General features: G+C 35.0%; 1 protein-coding gene across 2 annotated transcripts; it reads right to left on the bottom strand.

Annotated features, from left to right (window-relative positions):
- Nucleotides 1-4,259: 4,259 nt before the first annotated feature.
- Nucleotides 4,260-16,021, bottom strand: LOC145606613 (protein ROOT HAIR DEFECTIVE 3 homolog 1-like). 2 transcript variants are annotated; one of them, XM_081662404.1, is made up of 16 exons: nt 15,771-15,923; nt 15,599-15,649; nt 15,445-15,507; nt 14,844-14,900; nt 14,581-14,739; nt 14,404-14,472; nt 14,213-14,304; nt 8,772-8,850; nt 8,172-8,337; nt 7,806-7,964; nt 7,582-7,712; nt 6,400-6,665; nt 5,591-5,684; nt 5,298-5,480; nt 4,789-4,911; nt 4,260-4,660 (listed from the first exon to the last, which is right to left on the bottom strand). In XM_081662404.1, the coding sequence occupies exons 1-16, from the start codon at nt 15,894-15,896 to the stop codon at nt 4,550-4,552; spliced, it is 1,929 nt and encodes a 642-aa protein (XP_081518530.1). In that variant the 5' UTR covers nt 15,897-15,923; the 3' UTR covers nt 4,260-4,549. The 2 variants fall into 2 exon arrangements, with proteins under 2 accessions (XP_081518530.1, XP_081518531.1); XM_081662405.1 differs by lacking the exon at nt 5,298-5,480 and having other exon boundaries at nt 15,771-16,021.
- Between the last annotated feature and the right edge of the window lie 136 nt (nt 16,022-16,157).

The following is a 16,157-nucleotide window of genomic DNA, read 5'->3' as shown; positions in this document are numbered from 1 at the left end:
TCTAAAAGATCTCAAGTGATGTAGTTATGAGGGGAGTTAATGTGCGCTGCACTCTTTATTCCTTAACCATGGCTTTTTCCCACTGGGTTTTCCTGATAAGGTTTTTAACGAGGCAGCATCTTATGCGCATTATAATATGTTCTTTTGTACGGGTTTTTCTAGTAAATTTTAGCTATTGTTTTATTTAATGTTTAGTCACTCATTCAAGGGGGAGTGTTATGAAATATCTAGATGTAGATGACTATTATTCCATATGTACCATCTAGAACATTCTAAAGTTAGGTATTTAATCTTATCCGATGATGAAATCCTAGATAATATACTGTAGACACCTAAAAATGTCTCCCCAAAACCAAACCCGATGATGAACAACCTTTCACCGCCATTATAGGTCGGGTTGAGTATGTAATCTTTGGAGTGCTTAAATCCATGTTCCATTCAATATATTTCATAAATCTATCCAATTCATAGCCCATTTTCTCAAACCATAACTTATTTTCCTCTTTTCGTGCCTTTAAGCCCAAATAATTCATTTCGTGTCCTTTAAAATCATTCATTTCGTGTCCTTTTTATAAAAACGTTTAGACCAGTTTATTTTGGTCCATAATCTGGGTCCAATGATTAAATATTTGGATGGGACTTTAAAAGAGCTTTCCAATGATATATTATAAGCCCAAATCCAAGTTGTAACGAATAAGTTATGGCCAAAACACTAAACTGGATCTAAACCGAACCTAAGCCCACCTTACCTACGACCCAATGATCATGTGGAGGGTCCAAAGGATTTAATCCCACTCCTAATCCAATTAGGATTAATTGGAAGCTTCTATAAGCTTCTAAAAGATCTTAATTATTCTTTTTGAAAAGATAAGATTAAAGAGTTTGAAATAGAATAAAACTCCTTTAGTAATTTAATTCGAATTGAAAGACGTTCAAAGATTGACAGATATTATTTTCGTTCCTCACTGTTTTTATCTGATTCTTAAATAATTGGATAGCTCTTGAAATTATCTTTCCAATTATATATTATAATATTAATTCCGAGCTATAACGAAAAAGATATGAGCTAAATACGAAACTCTATCAAAAACCGACACCGTTCCCCTATTTCGGCCATATCTTTTATTCTACAAAAGATTTTAATCTGATTCTAATTGGGTTAGAAAGTAGATTTCAAGAGCTTTTCAAAAATATCTTATTCATCTTATTTCAATTTCTGGATCAAAAGATATGATAAACGCAAAAACTGCTGTCTATCGCAAGAGTTTTATCCGATTCGAATTCTTATCTTTTCTTGATTCGACCCCTCTTTTTTCCCTATAAATAGAGGTCATATCTCCCCTTTTTCAATCATCAACAAGCTTGATCACCAAATCATTCTCTCTTCCTCTCTTCTACACTAAAAATCATCCTTTCTCCCTACACCAAAAATATTCTCTCCTCTCTCTCTACGTACACCAAAAATCATTCTCCTGCTCTAGCCTAAATTCTAGCCACCCTATTCTCTCATTTTATATCCCTTAAGCACTCTAAGGAGTCCATACAATACCCGAAGTTCTATAGTTAAACCAAGGCGTGAAAGGTAGAATTAACTGAGGGTTTGGACCAAATCAACTCAACCTTTTATTTAATTTAATTTCCATTTGATTTATTATTTATTGAAGTTACTAACAGTTTATTCATGATGTAGCAATTCAAGGAAACGTGAAAAGTGAGTAATTAATCACTTAATTACTCTTGTTATTATTTCTTGTTGCTATTATCATGATTAGGGTTTATTATTATTTGATTTGATTAACGATATTATTGTTGAATTGCTTCCAATATTAATGTTTGTTCTATTATTATTATGATCACCATATTGCATGTTAAAGAGAATATGTAATTGAATATCACGCCTGATAAGATATTTTGGACAACCGGTTTAGGTTCCTTTTTAATCTTGTTGTTTAATCAAGTGATCACCAATATTTTAGAATAATGTGTGCATTAATATTTAACCAATTTAGCATAATTAATAGTTTGGAGCGAATTAAATATTTTGTTTGTATGCCTTTGAGATCGCATGAATACTTTTCACAATAAGAATCGAGTAGAGGCCAATACGGGCGAATGTGACTCAATGACTCACTTCGTACAATCATCCCCGATCCTCCTTTCGTGGTTCCGAACCATATGGAGTTAGTAATCTCATGGATTATGAATGGGGTGTAACCTTCACGGGTCAATCGTTGTTGCCTTCGTTGTCCCTTTTCGTGGTTGCCTTAAATGATCCGTGAACGGTTTACAAGTTCCTTAAAAACTTGTTAGCGGCTCCCTACTTTCCTTGTCCCTAATCGTATATGTCAATTCCCACTTCCTATGAGTGCCAAGCATATTCTTAACATGCTTTAACGTAGGCGCACTTCAAACGACGCCTACATATACATGTATATATATCCCGCACTAGATGGAATAATATACAGAACGTAACAAATTTCCCTCATCTCTCTATATTTTCTCTCCCATATTTAACAAGATTATCTTTTTTATATGTTTTTTCATGCAATCAATGGTCCTAATTTACCTACAAATAATCAAGGGTATAATGTCCATTCTTATAACGGCTATTTCACCAAATGCCACTGAGAAATTTAAAAATTCACGAAATGCCATCGTACTTTTCAGAATTCACTAAATGCCACTCAGTTCTTAAGTAATTCACCGAGTGCTATTTATGACTAACGGCTGTTAACTCCGTTAGTCATTAGGGCATAATCATGACACAAGTGGACACGTGTCAGTCGGTTATTGGTTTAAAAATATAAATAAAAATAAAATTAAAAAAACTCTAAATCCTAACCCAACCCATTCCCACCACCTTAACCACCTACCAAATCCAATCATCAGCCCAAAGCCAACCGCCGAAACTCCTTGACCACCTGCTGGAACCCTCTAACCTTCCGTCGGAACCCATCGGAACCCCCTCACCTCCCGCTGGAACCCCTTGTCCCCATTAAAACCGTCGACTCCACTTAATTTCCCTTTCCTCCTCCCGAAAAACCACCACAACCACCACATTGTTTCACGCAGTACCCAAAACTCTACCTACTCGATTCCAGCACCCACATGCTGACCCATAAAACTCCGTTTAACCGATGACCCCTGCGCTGATCCCCACCCCAGCCCCCACAACCACCTCACGCACCAACACGATGCATCACCATAGCCATCGAAACCGACCATGGAAACCCATAATAGAACCTGACTATTGAAACCTTTCACCCTCAAATGGTCGAAATCGACCATGGAAATCTAGAATGGTCGATTTCTATTGCCGATTTCGTCGTTTCAAGGGTGGAGGATAGGAAGAGGGGTTTTGCGCGGTGGTTAGAAAACGTCGGGTGTTTAAATCAAAGCTCATGTTGGTGGTATTTGGGGTCGGGGAAGGTTGTGTGGGCGGTTTTGGGGGTCGGCGATGGGTCAGGTGGGATGCTAAAGGGGCGATCGGCCGTTTTTAGGTGGTTAAGGGGGTGGGTGGCCGTTTTCTGGCGAGATAAGGGGAGGGTCTAGGTTTGGCGGTGGTGGGAAGGTGGCTGGGAAAATATTGGGATTTATTTTTTTTATATATATATATTTTTTATTATTTTTTATAAATTAAAATAAATAGACCAATCATATCATGACATGTGTCAAAATTAAGCCCAAATGACTAACGGAGTTAACGACCGTTAGTCAATAATGGCACTCAGTGAATTATTTAAGAACTGAGTGGCATTTGGTGAATTTTTAAATTTCTCAGTGGCATTTGGTGAAATAGCCGTTCTTATAACTACTACATTTTTATTGTTATCATCGCAAAAATATCCAAATAACAAGGGTAGAGTGTAGATTTAAAATTGCAAATGATCAGATCTTCAGATGTGATTGAAAAAGAGTACAATGCACGAACAACTACAAAATGTTGTAGCTATTTAGAATTTTCTAATTTGTTGTAGCTATTTTAAAATCATCTAAATTGAAGGTTGTAATTAATAATGACGTGGTCTTTACATAGAGGATACTATTTAATTAATCCTCAAATTAACAAATCAACACACGGATAAAGTAATTTAATAGGCATACAATACAACAATAACAACAAAAGGTTTTGTGTGAGACCGGACACACGTGAGACCGGGTTCAATAACAAAAGTCCAATAAAAAGGCGCGGGCTAACTAAACCCGATCGCGAGGCTCGCAACACCAAAAACATGATAGTGGACTCACATGAATAAGCCTTAGTGTGAAAAATAGGTACACAATGATAATTAAAAAAGTACAGTACATATTACGGAATATGTAAATGCATAGTCTTACACTCTTATGTATATTTGTTTCATGGAATTATTTTCTATATATAGGAGTACTTCGTATTATGAATATGAATATGAATTTACTCAACAATATGTACCAATACCATTCCTCGACTACCCAAGGAATTACTGCAGATTTCCAAATCTTCCATTGTGATGATAAACAACCTTTGACTATAGAGAAGTTTAAAATTAGGGAAATCAGGTTGAGCATTCTAATTATTACTAAAAATAGGACCACCACCTAATATAGTTAATGTCACGTTTGTCACGACCTGTACTATATTAAGAGATAATTTAGCACGTCTTCGGCGTCTCTGAACCTTCTGAGGATTTAAGGAAATAAATCATGATAACTTGTTAGTAGTTAAATATAAAGACAAGAGTTAACAAACATATAAGTTTATGAAAAATAAGATTGTAGATGATCTAGTACAAGGAAATAAAATCACACCTCCCGTTTATGCTCAGTAGCCTCGGCAATAGCACCAACAATAAATGGATTTGTCTCCTTTAGGAATTTCTCCCAAAGTAATAAGCATTGCAACGGAGTTATAACTGTTTCTGATAATGGAATCTACATATATATACAAAAAGATATAATTATAACGTTGTTAGGGTTTAAGCTCCATACTTTTACTTTTAATATATATGGATTATATTAGATCTGGTGTATTTAATGTTTTGTTTCCTAATTTATGACAATCTATTATCTCTCCTTTATTTTTACTCTATTTTTCTCTCTCCTCCCTCTTACGATATCCGTATCATTGTTGAAAATCATCAAATTATATTGAGATAGGAATGTATTAGATAAAACCCGTGCGATACACGATTTATTTGAATTTTTAAACTAAAACCAATTATGTTAATACTTCGTATTAAACATATACAATCATGTGCTTCAATTCATTCATATCGTTTTCCTTTGTTTTTATACAAAGAGTAAGCTAGAAACCTAACCTTATTCCAGCTGGTTGATGTTAGAGCCTGAACCTTCTCCCAGCACTTATCATGGAATAAAGCAACTAAATATTTTTCAAGGTCCTCAAATTTATCATCCAATAAAGCAACTAAATATTTTTCAAGGTCCTCAAATTTATCATCCAACTGAATTGCAGCCAGAGCAGATAAGAGTTTAAGACACTACAAAAATATTTGGATCATAAGAAGAAAAAAAAAAAATTAGTACGTTTAACAATTTCCAAAAGATTGAGAAACTACCAAGTAAATTTCACCAAATTTCATTTACATACCGCATAATGAGCAATTTTTGTAATTGATTCAATATTTGTATTCTCAGTCCATTCCCGTTGAACATGACCCTCCAAGCTGAATAAACTTATGAATCTAAAACACAAAATAAAGAATTAAAAAATATAATACACTCTACCTCCGCCCAAAAACACTAGTAAAACTATAAGTTTAAAAATATACAAATTTATTGATATCTCACTTGATAAATTAGATTTACTTTTCCTGTAAATTTTGAGTTTTTCTAAACTATAACCTTGAGGTCGTTAAGTTTCTTTTCCTAAATTACAAGTTGCGTCTTCCAACTTAAGTTGTACAGTATTGTTTAATTAACTGTTCCCTCTAACGTTAACTCAACGTTAGTAATTGTTAAAATAAAAAAGGGGGGGGGGGGGTGGGTGGGGAATAATAAGAAATGGAGGAGAAAAAAGAAGTACATGAGAGCTTGAGAATTATATGAAAAAAAATATGCTTATTGTAATTCCTCTTACATCACTCTAAAAGTCTAACTCAATCAATTTGGATATGAAATTTCTCTCCAAAGTGGCGTAATTAACAATTAACACAACTATTGACATTAGGTTAACATTAAAGGGTACGGTTAAATAAACATCTTAATTTGGAAGACATGCACATTTTATAATTTTGAAAATACATGTGCATACCTTAAAAAAAACTCATCAACCACATAAACATAGCTTTTAGAAAAACCCTAAAAATATTTAAATGAAATTAGCTGAGTTGAATATAGGTCGAGGTGAACTGACCGTACCTAATTTTAGATAAATAAATAAATAAATAAATAAATTACCTAGCTTTCATAAGGCTCGAGATGTTTTGCGCGTGTTCCCTAGCTTTTGCCTCAACCACACTTCTTGCATAATCCTCTAGCTTTGCGCGCATGTTTTTTTGCATTTGTTCATCCAAATCAAACTGAATAAAAACTTCTGCAAGCCCAGTCTCTGCATGATGTATCTCACGTTGAAGAATTTCTTTTATTGATGGCCAGGCTTTATCATTTGTAGTATCCAACAAAACCCTACTAACGGGTCCTATGAGAGCCACACTTAACCTCGCCTACAACATCATATGTAAGACCACTTTGTTAGACACTAATCAAATACTCCCTCCGTCCCATGATATAGTTTTTGTTTGTGTTTTCTCACGATATTTAAGAAATAGGAGGAGAAAGTGAATAAAAGGTGTTAAATTTCGAAACAATATGAAATGGGCCTGGGCAACCCGAACAAGGAGGAGGAGAGTTGGGTCCACAAACAAGGCTTTGAAGCTTCCATACTAAAACCAATTGGCAATAGTAGGAGTTACTCCTCTACCTTATAAAGTGGAACCACCTCTCCTCTTTCTCCAATGTGGGACACTCATAAGTGGGCTACAATGGGATTCAACACTCCCCCTCACTTATGAGTGTCCTTAGAACTAGAGCACACCAGAAGGTACAATATAAATCCTCTTTGGGAATGAACATCCAATAGAGGCCCCTTAACCAGTGGCTTGACAAATACCCAGTTATAAATGGCCCAACAAACCTGGGCTCTGATACCATGTTAAATTTCGAAACAATATGAAATGGGCCTGGGCAACCCGAACAAGGAGGAGGAGAGTTGGGTCCACAAACAAGGCTTTGAAGCTTCCATACTAAAACCAATTGGCAATAGTAGGAGTTACTCCTCTACCTTATAAAGTGGAACCACCTCTCCTCTTTCTCCAATGTGGGACACTCATAAGTGGGCTACAATGGGATTCAACAAAAGGAACGAAAAAAAAGTACAAAGCATGTTCAAAATTCAAAACTAAATTAGGAAGTACAATGCATAAACTTAAGAAGGTGATGGTATAATGATATTTACATACTATCCAAAAGTTCCCAAAATAGGAAAACAGGAACTATATTATGGGACGAAGGAAGCACATGATCTTATTATACGTATCTATTATCTCAAAGCAAATGAGTATTGTATACAAAAACACGTACCTCATAAAGTGAAGTAACTTCAGCCAATTTGGAAAGGCGGACAGTAGCCATATAATCATAGATATCACTGACAAGCTTGGACCTTGCTCTTGATACATTACTGTTTGCGTGCCATTGTTCAACAAATGGATCTGTTGAAGCAAGATACAAAATAAATTTTGATGTGAGTTTGTGTGAAACTTTTCCGTTTGGATTGTATTCAATAAATTATAGACGGGGGTTACAAGGTATTTGATGTTGATGCTGTTGGACTGGACGAGGAGGAGCTTGCTGCTGTGCTTGGCCCAATGTAGCTGCATTGGGCTGTTGCTGCGACTGTGTGGGCGTCGGGGAGTTGCAATGAGATTGAGCATCAAAACATTGGGCCAGATTTTCAAAAAAGACTGCATACCATGTTATTAATTAAATCATGTAAGACTTAGCTTCTTAATAGATCTAATGGAGTAATTAGTTTACTTCATCAAAATTTTAGATATTGGATATTTTAAATATTTCAAGATATTACGCTTTATTCAGAAAATCATAAAATACGATCATACGAAGCTCATAAAGTTAATATTCCATTTTGTAGCTATCAAGTAAAGGTTAACCTGTACATCCTTCTGCAAAATGTGTCACACAGATATCTTTGCATCTATTGAAAGCAGCAGAAAATCCTTGTTCTTGTTTTAGAGATTCGTTGAAGAGCTCCTTAAACCTCTTCACTGAATTTAAACGTAGATGCCGCAAACTGGATTCAACAGCTGGTTCAACAAGCTAATGTAGAAAAAAAAAAAAAGGAGTATTATTATCAGTACAAAATCCTTTATTTCTAAATGGGAGAACAAATAATCTCATGATATATATGATGACCAATTTAATTAGGAGAAATTGATATATGCAATTACACAACTTTCAACTCCCCAAAATAAAATAAAAATTATACAGTATTTATTTATAATTGATATTAAGCTTGTTAAAGTGTGTTGATGTAATTGTGTCATTTACTTTATAGATATGTGAGTAATTTAATGTGCCATATTGCCCATATACCATGTGGTTGTGTGCAGTGTGCTCATGCATCTAATTTTATGTTACTACAAACAACGCCACTAATTTTTTTTTTTTTTTTTTTTTTTTAAAAAAAAAAAACACTATAAGAAAGATTCTCAAATTAACAATTGTAACAAAGATAGAAGGTTTTACTATACTTCTATCAAATCATGTTCTAATTTCTTCTTTGTCTTGGTTCGGATATCCCCATCATAATCTGCAACCTCTAAATCATACCTGAAAAACGAAAAATTCATATACTTATATAATTTAAGCATCTCCGATCCAAATTGTCATGATACATAAGATTTCAAACTAATTTTCATTATAACTAATTTGTGTTCCAATAATTAGCTATATGCTAGTTATTCAAATAAATGAGCCAGGAGAATACTTTCACAAAAAATAAAAAAAAGAGAGAGAATGAGCCAATGATATATCATTAGGGATTTTTGCAATTTTTTCCCAAGCAGTTATTTTGTCAACAAATTTGATAGAGTATAAAACATATTCCTGGGCCTCAATTATCAGCTTAACCTTTTGGTTGAGTTGGTCCACTAACATGGTATCGGAGCCCACCCCCCCCCCCCCCACTTTCAAGTAGAATATTAAGCGCAGGGTATGAGGAGGGCACATGCTGCATCCACACTTCTAGCCCAACAAGTTCTTGTGTGAGGGGGAGTGATAGAGTATAAAACATATTCCTGGGCCTCAACTATCAGCTTAAGCTTTTGGTTGAGTTGGTCCGCTAACACAATCTAATTAATTCCATAATTTAGCTGGAACAGACAAGCTAGTAGATATAGACTTTTAAATATTTTAAGTATTATTGTTCCTAAGGACCCTAACTACAACTATTGAAGATGCTCTCACTAATTAATTTTGGGGTTTTTCTAAGCTATTCCCTTAAGGTATTCGAGTTTCTAAGATGTACCCATGCTTTTTCATGTTTCTAAGTCGTGCCCTTCAACTCCTTATCAATACTAAAATGTACCCATATAATTAGTTGTTTAAAAATTATTCGAGAGTGTAATTTTGTGGCTTCAGTTTTCATTATTAGGGTTGCGGTGGCTAAGATTTATTTCTCCTACCATTTCCTTACCTTTTATCATATTTCTATTAAATTTATAGTTAACTTTAGGTTACGTGGAAGTCTCAAGGAGGGTACCATTAATTAATGGTAGTGAGTTGAGGGGTACAACTTAGAAACTTGAAATAGCATAGATACACCTTAGAAACTCGAATACCTTAGGGGTATAGCTTAGAAAAACCCTTAATTTTATAATAGTTCAATGTAAAGAATTTTGCATGTTTGTCTCATCTTCCTTGTTTCAATTATTTTGTCTTGTTAGCTTATACGGAAATAAAATATATCCGACTTTTTTTTTTTTTTTTTTTTTTTTTTTTTTTTTTTTTAAAGTTGTTAATATTTGGTTTATAACTTCTCTGTCATTTAGGGTTTTAATCGACAAGGTTGTTGTTGGGTTTTGTATTGTGTGGAGAGTGGTTCAAGAGTATGGAGGCATAAGGGAGATGCAAATGAACTGCTTGTTGGAAGAAGTTCGACCGAACAAGAACAATGGAGTTTGGGGAGTTCGGTCGAACCTTTGAAGCAGTAGCAACATCATTTTCATTTCTAGCAAAGGTGTGGTCAAACCAAGGGAGGTCCGACCGAACCACCTCAAGTTCGACTGAACACAAGGTAGGTTCGGTCGAACCCCTGCTGCTCTGTTCGACGGTTCGATTTTAGTCGATGTAAGCTGCATTTTAATCTTAGCCATTGATTACTCTTGTACTCTTAGACTATATAAACTCATGTATGTCATTTATTAGGGTATGATGTTAGATTTAAGAGAGAGAAAAAGCCTCTTGAGATTAGTTCATCTTTTTAGGGTTTAAGAGAGTGAATTAAGAGAGGTGTGAGCTTTCATGGTGTATTGAGAGCTTGTAATCATCATCATCAAGTTACTTCATCGTGGATTGGTGGGTTTTCTCCCGGCATTGGGTTTTCATGGTAAATTTGTTCTTGTTTTTCGTCTTACTTGATTTTGTTCTTTGATTATTGTTAATTGTCGTTAATCGTAAACTTAGCTAGCACATACATAATCCTTTCAGTTTTTAGCCAGTTGTCTGCCTTTGCCTCATTCTTTTTGTTTGTCGGCAGCAGCAAAACTGGTTATCATAAATTCGATGTCAGTCGCATCATATAATCATATCTTGTCTGTTTTCAAGATACAGTCTTCTGTAGCATCTCAACTAGATAGTATGCTTGCCAGCTTTTGGTGGAGATCGTCTGGTTCTCGGAAGGGTTTGGCGTTGCGCTCGGCTTCTCTACTTCACTTACCCAAAGGTTTGGGGGGTTTGGGTTTGCGCAACATTTCCATCTTTAATTCTGTCCTCCTTGCAGGTATAGAGTGGAGGATGTTTTGAAATCCTCAACTTTTGGTTTCTAAGCTCGTATTTCTCGCCCCTCATGGGGTTGTCGTGGGTTATAGATGGCTCTTTCGGCTGTTGCTTCAGGTGTATGTTGGAAAGTGGCTAAAGGTAATAGGGTCCGCATTACAGCAGGCGAGGGGTCTAGTGTTATTCAAGGATAGTTTATCTTAGTTGGATCTTCTGACTCATGTGTTTGATAAGATTGATCCGCATTCTAACAGGTGGGACTCACTACTAGAATTCGGTCAAGTTGCGACCGTTTTTTTACGACCGTCAATAAAACAATCGCAAAACTAGAAATCTGCGACCATTTTAAAGGCAATCGCAATTTTGCGACCGTATATTACCATTTACACCGTCACAAGTATATTTGAATAATTCTTTTTTAATAAATACATGTGAAAATTAATTAAAAATAATAATAAAGTAGTTGCGACCAACTAAAACAATCGCATATTACGACCGTTTTTACACACGGTCGCAAACAGTCGCTAGTTGCAACCGTTTTCAACAGTTGTAAGTAGTATTTTTCTTTTTTTTTTTTTTAAAAAAAAAGGGGATAAAAGGCCACTAACCCTAGCCTTAATTCCTTTTTAACTCTTTCAGCAGCCGCTTTTTCTCTCTTTTCTCTTTCTCTCTCCTCTCTCTCTTCTCACGTTAGTCTATCTTCATCTTCCGTTCTTTCCTTCTCTCCATTCCTCTTCTCCTCCATCATTCCTCCTCTCCTCCTTCATTATCTGAATTTTATCGCCGGAAATCAAACACACTTCAAAGAAATAGATCAAAATTCGCCCAAACATTCAACCGGCACCAACCATCACTACCATGACCACCACCGTCAAGCTTGAGCCCACCACCACGATCTCCACCGTCACAATCTTATGGCTAAACAAGTTAACGGTTTTAAGGTCAAATTTGACCATGAAAAGTCTAGATCTAGACTTTTAATAGTCGAATTTGGCCTTATTAAATCAAATTTGAGGTGAAATTCGAAGTCAACTCGAGGTTAAGGTATGTTATCATATTTATACTTGTTTGTCTGATTTTTTATTTGAATTTGTTTTGATTTTTTCTTCGAATTTCAGTATTCAAATGTTGGTTTTTGTTCATTTTGGGATTCATATTCGTTTTCATTTTATTTGTTAATGTTTGGGTTTGATTTTTGTAATTTTCGAGTTTGTTTTTCGTTTTTAATTTGGTTTTTATTTTTTTGGTTTATTTTTGGTGGAATTTAGGTTATATTTTTATGGTTGCTTAAAAACAAAAGGTTATATTTTTATGGGTTTTTTTTTTTTAATTTTTATAATTTTGATTTTCGTTTTGAATTTTGGTTTATTTGTGGGTTTAATTTTTTGGTTTTTTGGGGTAAGGTTGGAGGTGGTGGCGTAAGTGGGGGGTAGTAGTGATTAAGGGTGGGAGGTTGGCGGTAATGGGTGGGGGGGAGGGAGAGGTGGCTTAGGTAATGCTCTTGGCGGTAGGAACATGGGGTGCAGGATGTGAACAGGGGGTGCAGTTGAGGGTGCGTATGGCCTGGGTTTTGTTTGTTTCCAGTTTTCTTATTTTCTTTTCTTATTTTTTTTTTAAAATATGTAGTGATCGCCTAATGTAGTCGCAAATGGCTAATATTGCGACCACTACTATACTGGTCGTAATTAATTATATTTGCGACCGTTATTATAAAGGTTGTTGAAAATAGAGGAAACGGTCGCAAAAATATTGCGATCGTCAACCAGTTGCAATTATGACTTTTTGCGACCAAGTGAATCACGATAACCACTTTACGACCGTTGACAGCCACAATTACATTTAGCGACTGTTTTTGCTATTTTTTGCGACCGTTTATGACGGTCGTAAAAACATTAATTTTTAGTAGTGACTCCTCGAGGAGTCCATTGGTTTTTTTGATTGCCCAACTTCCGTTAGGAACCTTAGTTTAGATCATCCGCAGGAACTTATTGATGATTTTATGTATTGGAAATTCTCTAAGTATGTCTCCTTTTCTTTAAAGTCTGCCTATGCTCTTTTATTGCAGCAGACTATTAGGTGTCCTCCTTTGGGGTCCTTGCCTGATCCCTATTGGAGGAAATTTTGGGCGCTTCCCCTTCTTCAAAAATGGAAGATCTTTGGCTGAAAATTATTCAGGCCGGTGTTCTGGTAGCCTCAGTTCTAGCTATTCGCGACATTTCTATGGATTCAGTTTGCTGCTTCTGCCAGAGGGAGCAGGAGACGGTCGACCATTCGTTTCGAGACTGTGATTTCATTGCTCCTTTGTGGGTTCGCAACTCGTTTCATTTCAATATCCAGGGTCTTTTTCATCTTCCTTTTCTCCAATTGGTTTTTGTTATGGTTTCTTTATTAGCAGCTGCTAAGGACATGGAGAACCTGGCGCAGTTTTTCTCCCTTCTTTGGGCTATTTGATTGTCCTGTAATAATGTACGTTTCCAGCAACATGTTGTCTTTCTTGATGATGTTTTACTTCTTGCTTCTGGTGCAGGGGATGCAAGCTCATTCAGGATTCTCACCTTCACTCCTCTGCTTTGGGTCCTTAACCCTAGGCCAGCTGATTCGGGGTTTGCTGCCAAGCTTGCTGGGGACCTCACATCGGGGTTTGATATTTATTTGATTTGTGATGGGTCTTGGTCATCCCCCGATAACTCGGCAGATGTTGGTTAGATTTTTCGTGATTATGACGCTCCTTTACTCCGTGGGGGAGGGGCACGTGCTTCCCGAGGGTCTTTTTTACACTGGTTAGCAGGAAAGGCTCGTGCACGAGGGTCTTTTTTTGGCTTTTTAAATTTTCGCTTGTGCTTTTCTTTTTTTGCTCTCACTGTCAAAAAAAAAAAAAATGGTACATTGATACTTACATCTATGACTACATTGCTTCTTTAAATATAAACCCCAAAATTAAATAAACTCAAAGGTTACATAAATAGTGTACATGTTAGACTATGAAATGAATCGTAACTAGGATGCTTCCCGACCCCCTGGTTATTGTATGGACCTTTTGATATAGACAATTGTACTAGAGTTTGTAATGTTTAGTTTACGCTAATTAAGTGCCTTTTTTACCAAAAAAAAAAAAAAATTGAATAAAAATTAAAAGTGTACAAAACCATAACATATTCAGACAAGTATAATTTTTGAGGGAAATATAGACACTAACTCGCATAAACAATGAACGATGATTGAATTGAGCTTTTCTCCAAATTTAGAGGCAAGGCCAGATTGTGAGGCTACTTTGAGTTCAAGCCAATCCTGAAAAAATGGTAACAGAAAGGCCAACGAAATTTAAGCAGAGTAGTAGACCAACAAGAAAATCGAAAGTGGGGATGTTGAGTATTTGGGTTTTTATACCTGATTTTGGGTAAACTTCCTATATTTTTCATCAGCAATTTCTTGACACCGAATATTAGACACCATGACCTGAAATTTTAAATTATTTGTACAATAACAATTACATTAATAAGTTCAACAAAAAGAATCAAATCTCGTTCACATTACTAGTTTAATTTGTTTAGCATTCATGATTACTTTGACTGCAGGAAGATTAAGGTCCTTGTTCTCCTTAATAGTTTTCCAAATATGTTGCATACTGAGAGGAAGAGATGAAGCTGGTACAACTTTATCACGGTCTTCGACAAATCCTCCGGGAGCTATTGAGTGTTTGATTTGTTGCCTCAAACTATCAACCTTGATATGCCCATTATTTACATGAACTCAATTAGACAGCTTTAATTAATAATTTTAATTAAGAAAATCAAAATACTGTACTCAACCAATAAATAATGCCACACCTTTTCTTTGAATTTCTTTGTTTCATGTTCATAGTGAGAAAGAGCAACGACTTTAATCTACAAGCAAGTCAAAGTTAATGTGTGAACAATGATACAAAAAGTCAATTTATAACACTTGATAAAAAAAAAATTAAAAAAGAAGAGTTGTATAAGTATCAAAGAAGAGTTGTATAATTATCGATCTTTTAGGAAAAATTAGAAATAATAATCCCAACTTTCATCAATTTTGCTATAATAATCCCAACTTTGGATTATTCTAGAATAATCCGAACTTTGGGAGTTATTCTTTTTCTACAATCCCTAACCGGTCAACAAAAGTCAATGACCTATTATATCAGGTCATTTGACACATGTCAAGTCCTAATTGGTCCAAATATTAAAAAAAAAAAAAAAAAACCAGCCAACCTCCCCTCCCCCCCCCCCCCCAAAAAAAAAAAAAAAAAAAAAAAAAAAAAAAGAGTAGTTGTATAAGTATCAAAGAAGAGTTGTATAATTTTTTTTTTTTTTTGACGGGAAGAGTTGTATAATTTAGCTAAATAAAATGAAAGGTTTTTGTTCAAAAAAAATAAATAAATAAAAAATGAAAGGTTTACTTACTTACCTCAAAAAGCTGACTTAAAGGAATATGTTCTTGGGTTGGTGCCTTGGAAACCGAATCCCATATCTTGCAAAATTTTTAAAAAATTATAAATAAATAATGTAAAATATAATGTCATACATTAGTAAATTTCTTTTTTTTTTTTTTTTCACATTACCTTTTGAATATTTTCTTCAATAACCGGTTTAATTGTTTCAAAAGGTGTCATCTGATATGAAAAGCCAAAAAAAAAAAAAAAATTGCTCAAAATTGCAAAGTTGTCAATAATACCTCAGCTCATATATATAATTAAATACACACTTGCGTTATATGTAAAAAGACAAACTCACCGTTGTCATATCACGTATTACAAAAATTAGAGTGATCCTACGAGCCTTGAACAATCGCCTCATGACCTTAACACCATCAAACGGCAAACGTAATGATTTTATCATGTTTAGAACCTTGAAAAACATTACTTAAGGAATACTCCATTCTAATTAAAGAACTACATACATAATTAATTAATAAAAATTTTGACAATTACCACCTTCTATTATGTCTATTTTAGCAATTACTACCTTGTATTTTTTTTTAAAAAAAAAATTACCACCTTTGTTGACCCTTATGAGGTTTTGATGATGATACTAAGAATTGAGCAAACTTCCTTTTAATAAGGATTTTCTAGTGTTGTGATGTTGGCAGGTTCAGTAAGCGTAGAGGGGTGAAGTAGGAAC

Source organism: Chenopodium album, chromosome 23 (genome assembly GCF_948465745.1).
Source record: "Chenopodium album chromosome 23, dcCheAlbu1.1, whole genome shotgun sequence".
NCBI classification, from domain to species: domain Eukaryota; kingdom Viridiplantae; phylum Streptophyta; class Magnoliopsida; order Caryophyllales; family Amaranthaceae; genus Chenopodium; species Chenopodium album.
The sequence above is the reverse complement of the archived record's forward strand: the minus strand, read 5'-3'. Positions and strand labels throughout refer to the sequence as shown.